The 20,114-nt window shown below is 45.3% G+C and overlaps 1 protein-coding gene across 1 annotated transcript in view; it reads right to left on the bottom strand.

The window, feature by feature from the left end:
• Window positions 1-20,114, bottom strand: part of UBE2O (ubiquitin conjugating enzyme E2 O) — a 173,371-nt gene that overhangs the window by 25,347 nt on the left and 127,910 nt on the right. The window contains exons 13-14 of the mRNA XM_029600426.1: window positions 16,708-16,797; window positions 7,758-8,415 (exon numbers count right to left, since the gene is read on the bottom strand). Coding sequence (XP_029456286.1) covers window positions 7,758-8,415; window positions 16,708-16,797 — 748 coding nt within the window. The remainder of the gene's footprint in view (window positions 1-7,757; window positions 8,416-16,707; window positions 16,798-20,114) is intronic.

Genomic DNA, 20,114 nt, shown 5'->3' with positions numbered 1-20,114 from the left:
TCTGAGTTCTGCGCAAGGGAAGTGGACGCCGTCCTAAGCAACTTGGCCGATCAATCGCTTGGAGACCTTCTGGCATTGAAACGCTTCCTACCTCTCGTCCATCATCGCGCAGTCCAAATACTCTCAGACAATGTGACCACTGTGGCCTACATCAATTGCCAAGGGGGCACGAGGAGCTGGCATGTCTCTCGGGAGACAAGCAGATTGATAGCGTGGGCAGAGATTCATCTCTCCCGCCTAGCGGCTTCCCACATCACAGGCGTAGACAACGTTCAAGCCGACTTTCTCAGTCAACATCTAGATCCCGGAGAGTGGGAACTCTCAGAGGAGGCGGTGAATCTCCTGTTCCTCAGATGGGGGACCCCCTATCTGGATCTAATGGCAACCTCTCGGAATGCCAAGGCAGCTCTGTTCTTCAGTCGCAGAAGAGAGTATGGCGCAGAGGGAGTGGATGCCTTAGTCCTCCCCTGGTCCCGTCATGTTCTACCTACATGTTTCCCCCTTGGCCTCTGGTGGGCAAGGTGCGCCGGAGAATAGAGTCCCACCAGGGTCCGGTAATGCTGGTGGCGCCAGAATGGCCCCGTCTTCTGTGGTTTGCATACTTGATCAACCTCGCAGTGGACAGACCTCTTCGTCTGGGTCACCTTCCACGCTTGCTGCATCAGGGTCCAGTATCTTTTGCCCAGGCCGATTGCTTCTGTCTTGTGGCCTGGCTTTTGAGAGGCGCTGGCTGAGATGGCGTGGATACCCAGAGGACGTTATATCTCGACCCTCCTCAAGGCTAGAAAGACGTCTACCTCCATCTCCTGTATCAGGGTATGGAAAGTTTTTGAGAACTGGTGTGTCGCCATGGACCGCCTCGGTGGCTCAGATCCTATCTTTTCTTCAACAGGGACTGGACAAGGATCTGGCCCTCAACTCACTGAGAGTGCAAGTCTTTGCCCTAGGCTCTCTACTTCATCAATGAGAGGGAACTTCCCTCTCCTCTCACCCGGATATCATCCGATTCCTCAGGGGGGTGAAGCACGTGAAACCCCCGGTCCATGCTCTTTATCCTTTGTGGAGTCTCAATCTCGTTCTCCAAATCTTGGTCGGTCCACCCTTTGAACCCATGTGTTCCGTGACCCTCAAGGATATCACTCTCAAGACGGTTTTCCTGGTAGCTATTTGTTCTGCCCGCAGAATCTCGGAGCTTCAAGCACTCTCGTGCAGAGATCCCTACCTTCGTTTTATGGATTCGGGAGTTTCCTTGCACACTGTGCCTGCTTTTCTGCCCAAGGTTTTTTCCGAGTTCCACTTGAAGCAGACGGTAGAGCTTCCGTCCTTCTCAGCGGACGCATTGGCGGATCTACGCAAGCTAGATGTCAAGAGTATCCTCATTCGCTATCTGGAAGTCACTAATGATTTTCGCTTGTCGGACCATCTTTTTGCTCTCTGGCATGGTCCGAGGAAGGGGGCCAAGGCGTCGAAAACTACCATTGCTCGCTGGCTGAAGGAGGCGATCTCTGTGGCCTACACTGGAGTGGGTCGACAACCTCTGGCATGTGTCGAGGCCCATTCTCTTCGAGCTCAGGCTGCTTCCTGGGCAGAGATGCAAATGGTCTCGTTCCAGGAGATTTGTCGAGCGGCAACTTGGAAATCGTTACATACCTTTGCTCGTCATTATCGTCTACACATACAGTCGCCTACTTTTGGCTCCTTTGGCTCTAGGGTCATTCGAGCAGGGCTTTCCGGGGCCCACCCTACTTAGGGAAGCTTTGGTACATCCCACTGTCTGGACTGATCCTGGTACGTATAGGGAAAAGAAAATTATTCCTTACTTGCTAATTTTCGTTCCTGTAATACCAAGGATCAGTCCAGATGCCCTCCCTGACTGTTTTATTGGGTTTGGGATTGCCTCTCTGCTCAAATTGTTCTTCAGTGCCTTTTTTCCTTTGGCTGGTTAATGGTTCATTCTGCAAGCTTGTTGTTTGACACTGTTTTGTGCCTTTTGCACAGTTATTTGTTACTTAATTCTATTGTTCTTGATCCATCCTGATTTTCCTCTTTGCTTTGTTATACTCCATACTGAGGATTAGTAGAGGGTGCACTACCTTATAAGGAAGCATCCTTCAAAGTTCTAAATTGACTTCATCTGCTGGAGGGGGGAGATAACCCACTGCTGGGACTGATCCTTGGTACTACAGGAACGAAAATTAGCAGGTAAGGAATAATTTTCTTTTAGTCCCTACAGAGTCTTATCTTGTACTTTATTTGCCTGATTGATTTTATTTAGTTTTTATATAAAACGTTCTGTAGTGCTTTCTTACATCTTTCGCTAATAAAGCGTTTTGCTTAAATTTAAAAAAGACTGCCTGAACTGTATATTTAAGAAACAGGATTAACAATCCCCAGCTTCCTTTCCCCCACCCTCCACAGGGAGAAGAGATCAGCAGCAGCATTACTCCCAGACTAAGAAGGGGAACAAAGTTTGTGTCTCATCGGGCCCAGAATGGCAGGAACTGGCAAGGTCTCACTCTGATCAGGGTTAAAAAGGAAACCACCTCCCACTGGGCCAGAAAGAGGAGAAGAAAGTGAGAGTAGCCTCCTGTCAGGCTCAATATAAGAGAGAAGAAGTCAACCAACTCCCACCCGGGCTGATGAGACAGCAGCCTCCTGCTAGCCCTGCGACACACCGGTGTGTCCCAACACACTAGTTGAGAACCACTGATCTAGAAGCCACCAAGACCCAAGACATCCTCAGAGATTGAGTGGTTGCAGAACTAACCTCTCAACATCCAGGCTGTGAGCAACAGGGTCTGGAGATTGGGATGTCACAACCTGCCTTGATCCAGCGTAGTCCCCAGACTGATCAGTCTCCGGATGGACAACTTCCATAGGAGTTGAAACCAGACCTGTCTCGGCCAATGAGGTGTTATGAGGATCAGGACAACTTTAAGGGACAGCCAATCTCTGAACAACTATAATGAGTACCTGATCGCCCAAAGCTGCAGGAAATTAATTTGACAACAGCTTTACTGGGCTGACCAGAGACCCTAGGTGCTGAGCCCATCTACATGAGTTCCCCAGTACAGAGTGGATGCATTCGTAGTTAGGACAATTTGGGTAGGAGGACTTCGAAAAGAGATTCCCCATTCCAGATTTAAAAGGACCCGCCACCAGGACAAAGAGTCCCAGAGGCACAAAGTGACTCGGATGCAATCCTGGAGGTTTTGTATGGCCTGAAACCACTACAACCACAGGGTCCATTGGGCTCTGCGCATGTGTAAGCTTGCCAAGGGAGTGACATGGATGGTTGCTGCCATATGGCCTAACAGCCTCAACATATGCCAGGCTGACACCTGCTGGCTCTGCTGCAATAGTCAATGCGACGGCCCTTTGATGAGGCAGGAAAGCCTTGGCCTGAGCCGTGTCTAGCAGGGCTCCAATGAAGTCCAACTGAAGTGACAGGCTGAGATGGGACTTTGGGTAGTTGACGATGAACCCTAGTGACTCCAACATGCAGATGGTCAAACGCATGGACCTGATGGCCCCTGCCTGAGATGTGCTCTTGACCAGCGAATCGTCCAGATAAGGGAAAACATGCATCCCCAGCCTGCAGAGGTGCACTGCAACCACAGCGAGGTATTTAATTAAGACCCATGGAGCTGATGCTAGCCCAAACAGCAACACCCGATACTGGAAGTACTGTTTTCCCACCATGAATCGGGGATATTCCCGGTGACTGAGGAAGATTTCGATATGAGTGTACGTGTCCTTCAGATCAAGGAGGCATAGCCAGTCCCCTTTTTGGATAAGGGGGGGGGGGGGGGGGAATCAAGGTGCCCAGGGAAACCATCTTGAAATTTTCTTTATTGACAAATCTGTTCAAGGCTCTTAGGTCTAGAATGGGATGCAGTCCTGTTTTCTTTGGAATCAGGAATTACCTAGAGTACCCTTGCTCTCTTTGCCTTGGTGGAATGGGCTCAACTGCTCTGGCTGTTAAGAGGGAGGAGAGCTCCATTAGAAGCACCTCCCGATGCACTACTGGCCCCCAAAATGGGCTCAAAGGGCAATTTGGTGGGATACACAATAAGTTCAATCTGTACCCTTGGCGGTCGATAGAAAGAATCCACTGGTCTGAGGTTATATTGAGCCACTGGTTCGCAAAGAACCACAGCCTGCTCCCGACCGGCGAATCCATCATCCTGGGTATGAGCAACTGGACTACGCTCCCTACAACCCAGTCAAAATCATGTCCTTGAAGTTGACTGAGGCACCGGCTGGGGTTTGGGGGGGCACTGCTTACTGGGATGGCTGCAGGAGCCCTGATGCTGTTGATGGGAGCCAGAGTGTGGAGGATAGTATTTCCTCTGCCCCAATCTCACTGACCTCCTAGCTGAGGACAACAGGTACAGACTGCTGGCAGAGAGTTGTTGGAGGGTTTCATGGTGGTCCTGGAGCTGAGCAAATGTGTCCCTCACCCTATCTCCGAAGAAATTCTCCCCAGTACATGGCACATGAGTTGTTCCTGTATCTCCAGTCGGAGATCCGAGGCCCGTAGCCATGCCATTCTGCAGGCGGTGATTCCTGCTGCAGAGACCCTTGATGCTGTCTCTAAAACAATGTAAGTCAGTCAGACCTAGTGTTTTCCACACTCCAGGCTCTTATGCACCAGCAACATAAGGGTGCTCTGCTGCTGAGGCAGCTGCTCGGCCTCCTCCTGCACCTGCTTCCAGATGTCTGGCGAGTACTGGCTCATGTACAGCTGATAAGAAGCTATGCGGGCAACGAGCATGGGTCCTTGAAACACCTTTCTCCCAAAAGTATCCATCGCTCTGTGATCCTTCCCAGGGGGCACCAAGGAATGGGTCCAAGAATGCTTAGCTCTCGAGAACAGATTCGACCACCAAGAACTAGTGGGGCAGCTGTCACTTATCGAATCTGGCAGCCTTCTGGACAAGGTAAATCCCATCAGTCTTCTTATTCATGGGAGGCACTGTGAGGAGGTGTTCCCATATCCTCAGCAACTCAAAGATACTGTGTACCGGGACAGCTACGAACTCTTTAAGAGGTTTCATGAACTAGAGGATTTCAAGCATTTTGTGCCTGGCATCATCCTCCATCAGTAAATGAAATGGGATGGCCTCTGCCATCACCCTCACAAAACCTATGAATGTTAAATCCTCAGGTGGAAACTTCCTTCGCTCTTCTGGAGAAGAAGGGTCCGAGGGCAGACCTTCAGAGCCATTGGAAGAGAACTCTATACTGTCATCCCCCAGGGGCCTCAACTTCACTGAAAGTAACAGGGTATGGGGCCCTAAGTGGTTGGCCTTTGTCCAGAGGGGCTGCAGGCCTCAGCGTCTTAGCCTGCTTGGGCAGAGCTTCCTCCTCTGAATAACCAGCAATGACCACCATATTGGTAGGAGGAGGCTGCAGTGCCATGATGGGCACCGATGCCAGCCTGGAAATAGATGCCGCCAGCTTGGTCTGTAGCGCACAGATGAGTGCATTGAGCTTCTCCAATAGCATATCTAGGATGGACGGTACCAGCTTTGGTGCAGTTTGTGCGACAGGACCGATGTCCTACATCACCCACTCGATCGCCTGTTGGACTCGCCTTTCAAGCTCCCCTTCAAACATTGCAGATGCCAATACAGACTGGGAGCAAGGACGGATAGCCATATCCTCTTCAGAACCGTGAGGCAGATCGGTAACTGGCATCAGGATCTGTGGAGACTCATGGATCCCCAGCACTGATGGTGGACTGATGCGCATCACCACGGGTTGCTTCAGGGACATCACAGCATGAGCTGGTGCATCCCCGTGCATAAACTGGGACTGATGCCAATGCTTCTTCAGCTTCCCTCGATGCTCAGTATGGTCTTTCCCCTGTGCAGAGGCAGATGACTATCTGCTGATAGTCCCACTGATGTTGATGGCTCTGTGTCCACTGGTGCGGATCCAAGGTCCTTCAATGTCGAAGTTGTTGATGCCACCGCTGATGCCAATGCCGATGGCTCAGTCTTATCCACCCTGAAGAGTTGTTCCATCTTGTCGAGCTGAAGAGGATGCCCCTTCAGGGTCATTTGTGCACTTTTGCAATGTCCCCAGTCAGAGGACACATACCCCATGGGGGTCCTTGGGAACTAAGGTAATCCGAGACCAAGAAGCAACAATGAGCAAGAACTGCACCTCAAGCAAAATCGCAAAGTACACACAGTGCAGGTGAATATTCAATCCTGACAAGATACTTTGAAAGTCATATAAAACATAAAATGTTTTATTATTTCAGTAAGGCAACTCCACAAGTTTATACACACACCGACTTAATGGCGTCCCCCGACACGGTCCCGTGTTTCGCCACGGGCTGCATCGGGGGGGGATCGCCACCGCAGGGATTCACAAACAAGCTGACAGCAGCATTTGAAAAGTGACAGGGAGCACTTTTCAAATGCTGCTGTCAGCTTGTTTGTGAATCCCTGCGGTGGCGATCCCCCCCGATGCAGCCCGCGGCGAAACACAGGACCGTGTCGGGGGACGCCATTAAGTCGGTGTGTGTATAAACTTGTGGAGTTGCCTTACTGAAATAATAAAACATTTTATGTTTTATATGAAAGGGGGACGCCATTAAGCCGGTGTGTGTATAAACTTGTGGAGTTGCCTTACTGAAATAATAAAACATTTTATGTTTTATATGAAAGGGGGACGCCATTAAGCCGGTGTGTGTATAAACTTGTGGAGTTGCCTTACTGAAATAATAAAACATTTTATGTTTTATATGACTTTCAAAGTATCTTGTCAGGATTGAATATTCACCTGCACTGTGTGTACTTTGCGGTCCTTGGGAACTGCCAGAAACCAGATGCTGCCATGACGAGGCAAAATAAGAGGGAAGCAAAATCAAAATCTATGGCAGTGGGTGTCGATGGCCAGCAGGGAAATAGACTGCAAAAGGTCATGGGGGAATAGACTGCAAAAGGAAACTTACCGATTAACGACAAAAACCCTGACTAGGAGCGCTACACGAATGGACAGAGGAATCCAGCGTCGAATGCAGGTGAAAAATCCACAAAAAAAAAAGCAAACACAGAAGTTTCCCAAGAAGGTCAAAAAGGCCAAAAAAAGCTCACCAACTGTGATGCTCAGCTCCGCAGAAAATGAGACTGAAGAGGTACCCCACGTGGACATGTACTATAGGGCATGCTGGGTATGCCCAGTGTGGCAAGTCAAAGTTCTAGAAACTTTAACCTAAGTTCTCTGTGTCTGGGCTCCATTTGATGATATCACCCAATGTGTGAGGACTACCATCCTGCTTGCCCTCTGAGAAGACAGAAATCAAATTCATTTAACATTTACAGCTTGTTCCCAAATGGTCAGTAGTTTTATAAAAGGACAACGTTAAATGCTGGAAAACAGTCTGCTGATACCTTATCTAACCTCATCATTCCAAACAACTTTTTATTCTTAAAATTACATTCACATTAAAAAAAAAAATTACTACTAAAGAGTAACTAAAATGCAAGACATTTATCTTTCACACCTGATTCAGTCATTTAAGTTTCTGAACTTGAACAGTCCCAATCAAGCTCATCCTTCGCCACATACTGTATATACCTTCATGGGAAAGCATTTGACTGAAACTTGCATCCAAATAGTCTGCACACTTGATGTAAGGAGAGCAAAACTGTAGACAAAACTTGTGGCAAAATAGAAAGAAAAAAAAAAAAGATGCTCACTTCTCTTAAAATCTGCCACTCTCTAAAGCAGACACTTACCTGGGGATGATTCAAGCACAGAGAAAACTTCGCCCTTGGCACTGGTGAAAGTGACACCTGGTTTGCCACCACTCTGTTGGCATAGCACTGGTGTGTCACTGGGCCACTCTGACCTCACTGGTGTCTGCACTTCAGCTTTTTCTTCTTTCTTCTCTATGTCTGGCACAGACTCCATTTTCTCCTCTTCTACAATGGCCACATTGTCCAAGGTCTTCTTCAGATTCTCCTGCAGCTTCTTAATGTCATCCAGAAACCTTTTTTCCTTGGTTGGCTTCTCAGGCTCAACAGTTGGGGAAGTAGGGGATCCCGTCAACAGCTGCTCCACTGTCATGTTTTTCAGGCTTTCCAATATCTTTATGGCCTCCTTCAAATCTCTAACACTCTTTGAAACACCCTTCACAGCTTTTTCCACTGCCAGACCAGGGACACTGTCCATAGCAGTAGCACCTTGGAGCTGGTCTTCCTCTGTCACTTTTGCTTCCTCTGTCAAGGGCTCATCAGGTACAGAATCAATTTTTGGAGCATCCTCCTCGGGTAACCCATTGTCTGTTTCCCAGCTGTCACTTTCATCCTCCCACTCCGAGGAAGCACCACTGGAGCTGCCATCTATGGAATCGTAGTCAGATATTTCAATCTCAGATTCCACATTGTACAAGTACTAAAAAAAACAAAAAAAACAAACAAACAGGGACCAGAGCAAGGCAATTACAAAACTGCAGGTATGGGACTTAAAGCAAGAACATACTGTGGCTTTCTGATATCTTAGTTACTATGCAGAAGGAGTTAGTGCAACTATTCAAAGATCAGTTTTTCCCCTCTGTTGGTGACTAGGAAATAAAGTGGCCATTATGTACAGCAGTGTTACATTTGAGCAGGTTTCAGAAAAATCGTTTTACACAGTTTTGGGCTTTTCTTCTCAAATAGTGTTCTCTAACCCACAAGTGAATAATCCAAGAACAGTTCTATTTGAATGCAGGCACCGAGTACAAAATCAAACAAAGCAACAGAGCAGATGATGGCAGAAAGACCATCTGACCGATCTAATCTGCCCAATAATTCCTGTCCGTACTGCCAAGGATATATCCCAGCTGCCAGCCATACAGCATAATTGCCTGTCCAGATATTACTCCTTATCTTAGAAGCAGAGAAAATTGATGGCAGAAAAAGACCCTCTGGGTCTATCTAGTCTTCCCATTCTCCCAACTAGATTAGCTTTATAATTCCCATCACTCCTTAAGAGATTCCCTGTATTTATCCCATGCTCTCTTCAATACAGATACAATTTCTGTCTCCACCTCCAGTGGGAGCCCATTCCATGTATCCACTATCCTCTCTATAAAGAAATATTTTTTAAATTACTCCTGGGTCCATCTCCTTTTACCTTCATCCCATGACCCCTTTTTTTCTAGAGCTTCCTGTGCATGGAAACCTTTGAGATACTTAAATGTCTCTATCATATCTCCCCCCTCTCTTGCCTTTCCTCTAGAGCAGTGGTCCCCAACCTTTTTTGCACCAGGGACCTGCTTCAAGCAAGACCATTTTTCCATGACCCGGCAGGGGCTTTGGTCATATGGGGGCGGGGTTATGGAGGGGGTTGGATTTTAGTGTATACTTATTTAATTATGACATTTATAATGTGAATGTGACTCAACTCACCATAGGTTCAGAATGAATGGGAGCACCGGGCTTATTTTCCTGCAACAAGACTGTCCCATCTAGGGGTGTTGGGAGACAGTGACACCCGAAGTGTGTTCCTTATGTCCAGTCTACTCCGTAATCTCGTTTTTGCTGTTGTCATTGCAGAAAACCCAGTTTCACAAAGACAGGATGTTGGAAATGGAAGCAGAATTTTCAGTGCTTTTGTGGCGATCTCAGGATATTCTGCCTTGACTTTAATCCAGAACGTTGGGAGATTTGAAGTCTCAAACATACTTTTAAGGCTACCATCATTTGCAATCTCAAGCAGTTGGTCTTCAAGCACGGACAAGGTCGATTCACCTGGCTTGTTCACAAATGGGTTGCGAATCCATTCCTTCCTAGTTTGTGGGTCTTTTGTGGTTGGAAAGTAACGCTCAAACTCTACTGAAAGCTGAGATAGGTGATCTTGCACCAGCTGTGAGAATGAAGGCTCAGGCTTGGTCTCTTCCAAAATCCCTGCTAATGTTTGAAAAATGTCAAATATCCCTGTTCTCACTCACCGTCCCCACACTTCCAGTTTGGCTTTGAATGCAGCAATTTTATCTGCCAACTTGAAGGCAGTTGTCATTCTCCCCTGAAGTGACAGATTAGGTTCGTTCAACAAGTTGAATATGTCACACAAGTAAGCAAGTTTTGTGACCCATTCCTTACTACTGAAATGTGCTGCAAGTGGCGATTCTTTTTCTAAAAGAAATCTATGAAGCGGTTCTCGTAACTCAAAAACTCTGGCCAGTGCTCTACCTTTAGAAAGCCATCTGACTTCTGTGTGTAAGAGAAGACATTTGTGCTCTGTGTCCATCTCCTCACAGAGCTGCTCGAACAGATGTGAGTTAAGGGCGCGTGCTTTGATGTGATTAATAACTTTAATCACATCTTGCAAAATGCTGTTAAGTGCAGGTGACATTTTTCGGCTTGCCAGCATTTCTCTATGGATGACACAGTGCGTACACTCACATTCAGACGCAACCGCTTTGACCCGAGCAGTTAAACCAGAAAGCCGTCCAGTCATAGCAGCTGCTCCGTCCGTGCATACACCAACACAAAATGACCAGTTTAATTTTCCTGATATGTAATCATCCAGAGACTTGAATAGTTCTGCACCTGTGGTGTTGGCTGGCAACAATAATGCACATAACATATCCTCCTGAAAAATATATTGCACAAACAAGCATCATTGCCTTGTTGTCAACATCAGTAGACTAGTCAACCTGGATTGCATACCATGGTGACGCATTAATCCTCTCTAACTGTACCTCGATGTCTTCTGCTATTTCACTAATTTGTCTAGTGACAGTGCTCACTGAAAGAGGAACCTGTGCCACCTTTTCAACTGCAGCCTCTCCTAAAAGATCATGGCAAATGTCCTTAGCGGCAGGCAGAATCAACTCTTCACCAATAGTGAAGGGCATTTTAGCCTTGGCAATGCAGTTTAACCACCAAGAATGATGCTCTCAGTGCAGACACATTTGTTGATGTGGTGGCCTTCAATAATTGCTTCTGTCCTTCGTGTTCACGTTTTTTTCTTTCAAAAAACTCCAAAGGCTTGTTTTTTTGATGCAGGGTGCTTGGTCTGTAAGTGGCGAGCCAGTTTTTGGCCTCGTTGGATAGCCAGTCGCCACATATCAGACAGAGTGGGCTTGGGGCCTGTGAATCGCCTGTTGTGATGAACCTATAATTTAAGTAGGACTCATTGTATTTTCTTTTAAATACAGCTTTTTTTTTTTTTAAAGCAGTCATGGAGTCTTCATCTGTCTCATTGGGGGTCTCTCTCTTTTCAAAGAAGCTCTCCAGCAATGTTTGTTTTTTTACTCATTTTACAAGGGTTTGAGGCGGAAGCATAGTGGGCCCCTAACGCTTAAAGATGGCTACTGCTACTGATGACGGGCACTACTGAAGATGACTGCTACTGCTGCTACTGGACACGGCCACTGCTGCTATTAAGGATGGCTGCTATGATTTTTAACTGTTTGCTTTTTTTTTCACTTTTTAACCAGCAAATCTGCTGCTGGGCCGCACCACAGCTACAGGTGTCACACGGGTGGGACAACTGACATCATATCTAGCTGCCCACTAGCATCCAGAGCTCCTCCCCCTCCAATTCACAGAACATACAGCTAGCAGGAGGGGAAAGGGGGCTGGACACATGACGTTCTTGTCCCTGCTTCTGTCTGAGCAAATTCTGCAAGTAGAGTAGCAGCACTATACATCAAACAGCGCTGTAGACCGGGGGGGTGCTGGTAGGACCTCTGTGTACAGTGCTGTAGACCAGGTCCCTGCCAGGAGCTATGCCAGGAGCCATGCCACCATGGCCAGATCGCCAACCCGCCCCACTGCGCCCCACATAATGTGCTGTGCTGGGAGCCGCGTCTGAGGCCAGCCCACCGCCCCGCCCCACATAATGTTCTCTGCCGGGAGCCGTGCCGGGGCGGGGCAGCATCCACCCCACAAAGCGTGCTCTGAGCCTCTGCAGAGCAGAGCACACTGTCAGTGTTTAGTGCTGGTCTGCGACGGCACCGCGGACCGCCAACAAACCCCCAACGGCCTGGTCCGCGGACCGGTGGTTGGGGACCCCTGCTCTAGGGTATACATGTTTCAATCTTTAAGCCTATCCCTATATGCTTTAGAAAGAAGACAGACCATTTAAGTAGCCAAACTTTGCATTGGCTCCAAACGGTTTATATCATTTTGAAGGTGCGGTCTCTAGAATTGTACACAGTATTCTAAATTAGGTCTTAACCAGGGCCCTATACAGGAGCATCATCACCTCTTTTTTCTGCTGACCTTTCCTTTCCCTATGCAGCCAAACATGGTTTCACCAGTGGTAGGTCTTGTCAGACGAACCTCAATTGCTTTGAATGGGTGGCTAGAGTTAGATCAGGGAAAGCACTAAATATTTGTTCCATGTAAAGCCCCTTTCTCTATTTTGGGCATTTCATCGTTTTATGTAAACCGGAGTGATTTGTATTTCTTACAAGAACTTCGGTATATAAAAATTAAAAATAAATAAATATAGTGTACTTCTATTTCAGCTAGGCCTTTAAAATAGTTATACCTAAGCAACTTATAAACAAACAGGAGCCCTGGTATGGGCCCTAAAGTGACCAACTCAACAAGAAAATGTTGAGAGGGAGGCAACAAAGGATAGTAAAAGGGGTTACCAGGGTGAGCAATAACCGTAAGATTTTGTGAACACTTTGGGTATTCTGGAAAGGCTAAAAAGGAGAACATGATACTAGTAAATTTGCTAGCTATACTGAATCACAAGCTTCCTGTAACTTTGTGAACTGGAATGTGTGTAGGCATCTTTGAAGTCTAGAGTAGTTAGCCAATTGTTGAACTCTAAATGAGGAAAAATGGTGCCTAAATAGTTTTTCCTGAATTTTTCTCTTTCTCCAGGTGTTTAAGATCTCTCAGATCCAGGGATGGGACAGGGACCACCTGTTTTCTTTAGCATGAGAAAGTATTTGGATTAGAATCTTGTGATCTTTTGTGATACTAGGGCAGGTTCTACTGCATTTGCAGCCAGGAGGGCTAACAACTCTTTGCTGGAGTAGCTGCAACTGCTCTGCATTGATGGAACAATTGATGGAAGACTGGGGGAGAAGATTTGCATCTGAAATGGTATCCCTGCTGTATGATCTTTAATGCACGACAGTCTGTTGTCAAAGACCATGGTAGCCTGAAGTGTTGGAGTCTTTTCCCCTCCCCACTGGAAGGTTGTTTGATATTGTACTGAAAAGCTAGGATTAGATTTTGGATGGGTTTTTGGACAGATTTGGGTTGAGCTGTCCTTAATGTGTGTCCTGCTCTGATGCTGCTGCATGGGTGAGGCCACTGAAATGAATGGATTTGGTACTTTTGTTGAATAATGGTACTATGTCCTGCAGTACAAAGGATGACTTTCCCTGTTTGTACGTGGCTACTTAGTTGTAGCTGCTGACAGGGTAAGGAGAGTGGAACAGTGATCTTTTATAAAGATCCATTGTTTTGTTTTGCATTCTCACCAGATTATCATGTTTTTCTTCCCCTTTCTTCTTCCCCTTTCATATCCAAGTTATTTTTCCATGTTTTTTGTAACTTTCTCACATCCAAAATATTGTTATTATATTTGTTAAGTTTCATACTATATTTGTTCTTGTATTGGGAAATGTTCTTTACTTTGTTACTCTCTGCCTTTACTCACATTGTTAATTGTAAACTGGGTTGATGTGATTCCTATCATGAAACTCGGTATAATAAAAATAACAAATAAATAAATAAATAAATAAAATAAATAAATGTGTGTGAAGCATCAGCAAATTTTTTGTGAACACCTTCACAAAGATCTGAAGCTCACAACCATGCTAGCTTTCTCGCTCCAATAGCAACTGTTGATGTTATGGTAAGCATCATAAATTAATCGAATTAAAGCCATCCCACATGAGTAATATGATGCATATAATCTGAAGAAAGCTGAGTCACATCTTAAGTTTCTGTAAGGAGTTATACATATATTGTACCATATGAAACTGATGAGCAACTTTTGCAGACACTAGCACAGTTGATCGAAAAGTCTTTGATACATTATCCAGTAACTTAGCATCTTTTCCCAGAGGGATGCTACAATGCATCTTAGAATGCTCTACTTTTTTTCAAGGCCGATTCCACTTCTACGTGAGGCAGCTGCACATTTTGATGACCAGGACAAGGCTGAACTCTGTATCAAACATTCTTGCTATGAAATGTAGACAAGGACATTTGCCTACATCTTGTTCAGAGCTCCTGTAGCACTCAGAATTGGAACTACTACTACTTGTTCTGGAGCTTGAATATATATTTTAGAACAAGTATATCCTCTCTAGAAACATTCCCTATAAGCTATGCATACGCAAACAGGGTGTGAAATAAGTGCACACAGAAAAACAGCACACAAAATAAAAGGAAAAAATAGACTGGTGTTTCAAAGAGCACTGCACACAGCCCATAAAACGTTAGCGGGAACGTTGTACTCTAGGTACTGTTGCTTCCTATAAAGTGAATGGAATTGCCTTGGCCATTTTTTTGGACAAATGTAGGACATGACATCCTCCAGCAGAGATATACTTCTGGGAGGTTGTGGATTGGGGGGGGGGGGGGGGTCTGATGGAAGACCAGTGGCCTTGTCACTATCAAAATGGTATGACAGAAGTGTATGATGATTTGACCCTTCTTGTGAGAGTCAGATATAGGTGGGTCTTCTGGGCTTGTTCTATCCTTTGAGGAAAGGGAACTGACTGACCCAGTTTGTATTTCTTCTTGCTTGCAAGATATTCTAAATAGGAGACATTTGTTTCAGTTGCGAAGGAAGCAGAGAAGAATCTGTTACATTAGTAAAATAGTTATGGTGAATTCAAGCCACATTTTCCTCACAAAAAGGGTGATGCTCTTATGGGAGGAGGAAGATCAATGGAAGAGCTATCAGATTCTGGTACTAGCATTGGCACAGATTATTCCGTAGGCATGAATACAGAATGAACTGTCTTGTCTTTTCAGCATCAACATTTGTATCTAAGCTCCAAGAAGTTGATAGTGCTCAGAAGGATGCCAACTACTTGTTGACAGATAATTTCTTGTACTGAAAATGGATGGTGCCGAAGCGCCTTAATGTGCTGTCTTAGCTCCTGTATGTCTCCAATGTTGAGGAGCACAACTTGTCCCTCTTTGCTGGAGAGAGAAAGGAGCCCGTGCCTAGACTTTACTGAATCATGGCGCCTAGCATGAGAGGACGTCAGCTTTTTTTTTTTATTTAGGCATTGGACCTTCAACTGTAGATGGTTTCCTCTTTACTGCTGTGGAGGTGGCCTGAAGAGAGTTTAAAAGTTCTGAGCTTCTGGATCTCTTAGCCCTGAGGGACATATGGGCACAGGCAGCTTAATTAGGTACATCGTAGGATGGCCCGAGGCAGCTTTTGAAACCCATTGTGAGCAGAACAGAGGCTAGGATTAACTCAATTTTTGAAAGAAAATAATTCTCTTTGGAGACTCCCTAAAACCCCCCCCCCCCCCCAAAAACCACAAACTCAAAAGGCAAAAAATTTGACAAGCGGCTGAAGGAGAGTGCACAAAAATCAGTTTAGCACAAGTGGAAGAAGAAGAAGGAAAAAAAAAAAAAGACCAAGGAGACTTGCCCAGAGAGCTTTTCCATCTCTGTGTCAGATGGCAACATCTACTTGCATAGCTAATTTGGATCCTGCTTATCTAAGGAGAAATTATTTAACAATGGAACGCAGAAGTCTTTCATATTAGGGTATGGTAAGTTTCGTTTTCCATGATCTAGCTACAAGAAGCTGGGGTGCACTCTCAAAGAAAACGTTTGTTTTTATACCACAGTTTTGCAGAATGAGCCTGTTTACCAGAGACACACAGGAAAAGGCTGGAACAACACTCCAGGCCAGTGCTCATTGGCTCTCTCCATAGCACAGATCCTGAGTTTGTCTTCCCTGTTACACTGCATTTGAAATAGCGTCAGTGTATTACAGGTGCTACAGGTAGAGGGTGAAATGCATGGCTTTGGGCCATGTCACAAACTGCCACCTCACCTACTTTCTATTTTTAACCCAGTTTCAATAAAACTTGTGGATGTAAAGTGGGTGCACCAAACTTGCAGATCATGATAAAGGCAGTAAAATATCTTCTCCATTTTGTGTGACCTTTCTACAAAGGCCCTTACAAATTGCTGTCATCACAGCCAATAATGAAATTAAAAAGGCAACTCATCTTCCATTTTTTAAATTAGATTCCACCAATTTTAATGTTAAATGCAATTCCATGTGACCTTTTTTTTTTTTTTTTTACTCTGTCCTCTTCACTTTGGTCTTTGCATTCTTTTTAATGTGAAAACAGCATCAGGTTAGGAGAGACTTATAAGGCTCTATTAACACAAGTTGTCAACGCATACTTGCATCCTGGTCCTGCGCCGTAAAGAAGATGTGAGGCGACATCTCCCACAAGAAGTTAAAGAACCCACTCACAACACCTTTCAATCGCCAACATAGCTGGCCAGTGCCCTCTCCTGGAGCCTCCAAGAACTTCAGCCTCTGGGAATCTAGGGTCTGTGCACAATGCTTCACAAAATTGCTAATACATTTTAAAGAGTTCAGAAAGCTGTTGGAGAGTCTGCAGGCATAGACAGTTCCAAAATGCTCACATTATAACATAATAGATGGCAAACAAACACTGATCAGCCCATCCTAGTTTTTGTTTTGGTCACCAAGAGCAAGATCACAGCGTCTTACCTGAGGTAGTACGATGGTTCTGGAGTTATCAGCCCAAACTACTTCCACCTTACTGTTGATATCTACACGGGCCACCTGTCCAACCAATGGCTGTGAAAGGAAGAACAGCCAGTAGAAGGATAGCACAATCAGCAACTGTTGTTCACTAATTTAATCCTTTGTAGGGAATATATACAAAATTAAAAAAAAAGTGCAAGCTACTAAACACACATAAGAACATGCCAGGTCAGACCAAAGGTCCATCAAGCCCGGCATCCTGTTTCCAACAGTGGCCAATCCAGGCCATAAGAATCTGGCAAGTACCTAAAAACTAAGTCTATTCCATGTTACCGTTGCTAGTAATAGCAGTGGCTATTTTCTAAGTCAACTTAATTAATAGCAGGTAATTGACTTCTCCTCCAAGAACTTATCCAAACCTTTCTTAAACACAGCTATAACTGCACTAACCAACATCCTCTGGCAACAAATTCCAGAGTTTAATTGTGCGTTGAGTGAAAAAGAACTTTCTCCGATTAGTTTTAAATGTGACACTTGCTAACTTCATGGAGTGCCCCCTAGTCTATTATCTGAAAGAGTAAATAATCGATTCCCATCTAACCAGTTCTAGACCTCTCATGATTTTAAACACCTCTATCATATCCCCCCCTCAGCCGTCTCTTCTCAAAGCTGAAAAGTCCCAACCTCTTTAGTCTTTCCTCAAATACCTGCCAGTGTTATTTGTCATTCGGCAAATAGTCTACTTTTGACTTCCGCTCTACTAGTTGATGTTACAATCATCATGATTCTACAATCAATATGGTTCATACTCATTAAAAAAGGAAACCGAACAGCTATTTTATGTACCTTAGAGAAAGATTAAGCTGGGAATGATGGAATTTAAACCTGGGATATGCAGAGCTATCCCTTTCATCTATTTTTTCTTCTGCCACAAAAACCCTCTAAATTCCACCCCAAATTCAGAGCTCAAAATGTTTTTTCTGCACAAACTTCCATTGCTATTACTGCAGCTGACCTTTTCTCCATCATTTTATTCAAGTTTGGCAAACACGCTAATCCCAGTTAGATCCCAGTTGTCAGATTTATTCAGCTGGTGCCACTGATACTTCGATGACCCCAGTGAACCAGTGCATCAGACTTCCTGTAGCTCTAAGGCTCCCTATTAGAACTTTCAACACAATCCAAAACATACTTAAGTCAACACAATATCTTACTGTGACCCTGAAACAAGCTGCCAAGAAATCTTACATAAAAAATCCATGGGCATTTGCATGAGAGAAGTTCAACACTACATTACAGAATTTGGAATTGCAGGTCTAAGGGGAGCATCTACTGGCTATTTTCGGAATTTCAACATAAGTGAGGTTTAGGAAGATGAGAAATTATTTTCCTCAAAACATCTACTGCCCCTTCCAGACTTCCTTCATTTTATCCATTAACCCTCTACATTACTCACTCACTCCTATTTTCCCTCGACCCCTCTCTCTCTCTAGATGTCGAGAATGCTGCCTTTGTCTGGCTTAAAGTGCACAAATTGGGATTACAATATAAATTTGTCTCCCACACAAAAATACATGTTAAATAGAACGAGAAACATGCATCTCCTTCCTCACAACCTTCCAGATCCAGCACTATCAGAAGAAAGTAGAGTTGCTTATCTGTAACAGGTGTTCTCCCAGGACAGCAGGATGTAGTCCTCACATAGGGGTTACGTCATCAGACGGAGCCCTGTCAAGGAATTTTTTGTCAAAGTTTCTAGAACTTTTGACTGGCACACTGAGCATGCCCAGCATGCCACAATCCCTGTAGCCACAGGGGTCTCCCCTTCAGTCTTGTTTGTAGCAAAAGGTGCGAGCGAAAAAATAAAATAAAAAAATGGTTTCGGACTCAACTCCGCGGGGTGGCGGGTGGATTTTGTGAGGACTACATCCTGCTGTCCTGGAAGAACACCTGTTACAGGTAAGCAACTCTGCTTTCTCCCAGGACAAGCAGGATGGTAGTCCTCACATATGGGTGATTAGCAAGCTACAGGCTGACTCATTTATTTGGACCAACAGCATACAACTTGTGCAACAGGCACAACTGGTGTACTGTTGGGAAAAATGAGGGAGCCTGAAAATCACAGCAGATGGATGTGGAAGGAGTTGGGATTATACTGGAAATAAGTTCTTCAAGACGGATTGGCCAAAGTTAGTCTTGGTGTCCTTCCTTGTCCAGGCAGTAATGTGCTGCAAATGTGTGGAGAGAGCTCCATGTTGCAGCTTTACAGATGTCAGCAATCTGTAGTGAACGATAGTGTGCTACTGACATTGCTATGGCTCTTACTGAGTGTGCCTTCACTCACCCCTGGAGAGGAAGGCCTGCTTTCTTATAGCAGAATTCGATACAGTCTGCTAGCCATTTGGAGAGAGTTTGTTTGCCCATTGCAACTCCCGGTTTGTTTTTATCGAAAGAAACAAAGAGTTGGGTGGATTTCCTATGGACTGCAGTGCAGCCTAGGTAAAATGCAAGTGCACGTTTACAGACCAAGGTGTGTAAAACTCTCTCGCCCTGGTGAGAGTGAGGTCTTGGGAAAAAGGTGGGCAAGACAAACTGATTCAGGTGAAAGTCGGTTACCACCTTGGGAAGGAACTTAGGGTGAGTATGGAGGACCACTCGGTCATGGAGGAATCTTGTATAGGGCTTGGAACTCACTGACCCTTCGAGCAGATGTAATGGCTACTAGGAAAAGAACTTTCCATGTAAGAAATTTAACATCACAGGAGTGCAAAGGCTCAAACAGGGAACACATGAGTCTTGCAAGAACTACGTTTAGGTCCCATTCAGTAACTGGTGGTCGTAGAAGGGGCTTAAGTTGTAGTAGGCCCCTCATAAACCGACTCACAAGGGGTTGCGCTTTTATTGGAGCATCCCCTACTCCCTTGTGGTATGCTGAGATGGCACTGAGGTGTACCCATACCGAGGAAGTCTGGAGACCAGAGTCTGAAAGGTGCCAGAGAGAGTCTAATAGAGATAGAGTGGGGTAGGAAAAGGGGTCGATACCTTTTTGCGTGCACCACCTGGTAAACGTATACCACTTAGAAAGATAAGATTTCCGTGTGGAAGGCTTTCTTGAAACTACAAGCACTTGAGAAACCTTAGTTGAAAGATTGAGCGGTTGTAGTAGCAGGCTTTCAACATCCAGGCTGTGAGGGATAGGGTCTGAAGGTTCGGGTGGTGTAACATACCATGGTTTTGAGTTATGAGATTGGGCGCTGTGCCCAGGCGAATGGGTTCTCGGATGGAGAGGTCGAGAAGCATGGGAAACCACACATGTCAAGGCCAGTACGGGGCTATGAGTATCATTGATCCCCTGTCCTGTTGTAGCTTCACGAGAGTTTTGGCTATTGGTGGTATCAGAGGATACGTAT

Source organism: Rhinatrema bivittatum, chromosome 4 (assembly GCF_901001135.1).
Source record: "Rhinatrema bivittatum chromosome 4, aRhiBiv1.1, whole genome shotgun sequence".
Lineage (NCBI taxonomy): Eukaryota > Metazoa > Chordata > Amphibia > Gymnophiona > Rhinatrematidae > Rhinatrema > Rhinatrema bivittatum.
This window is presented reverse-complemented; position numbering and strand designations above follow the sequence as displayed.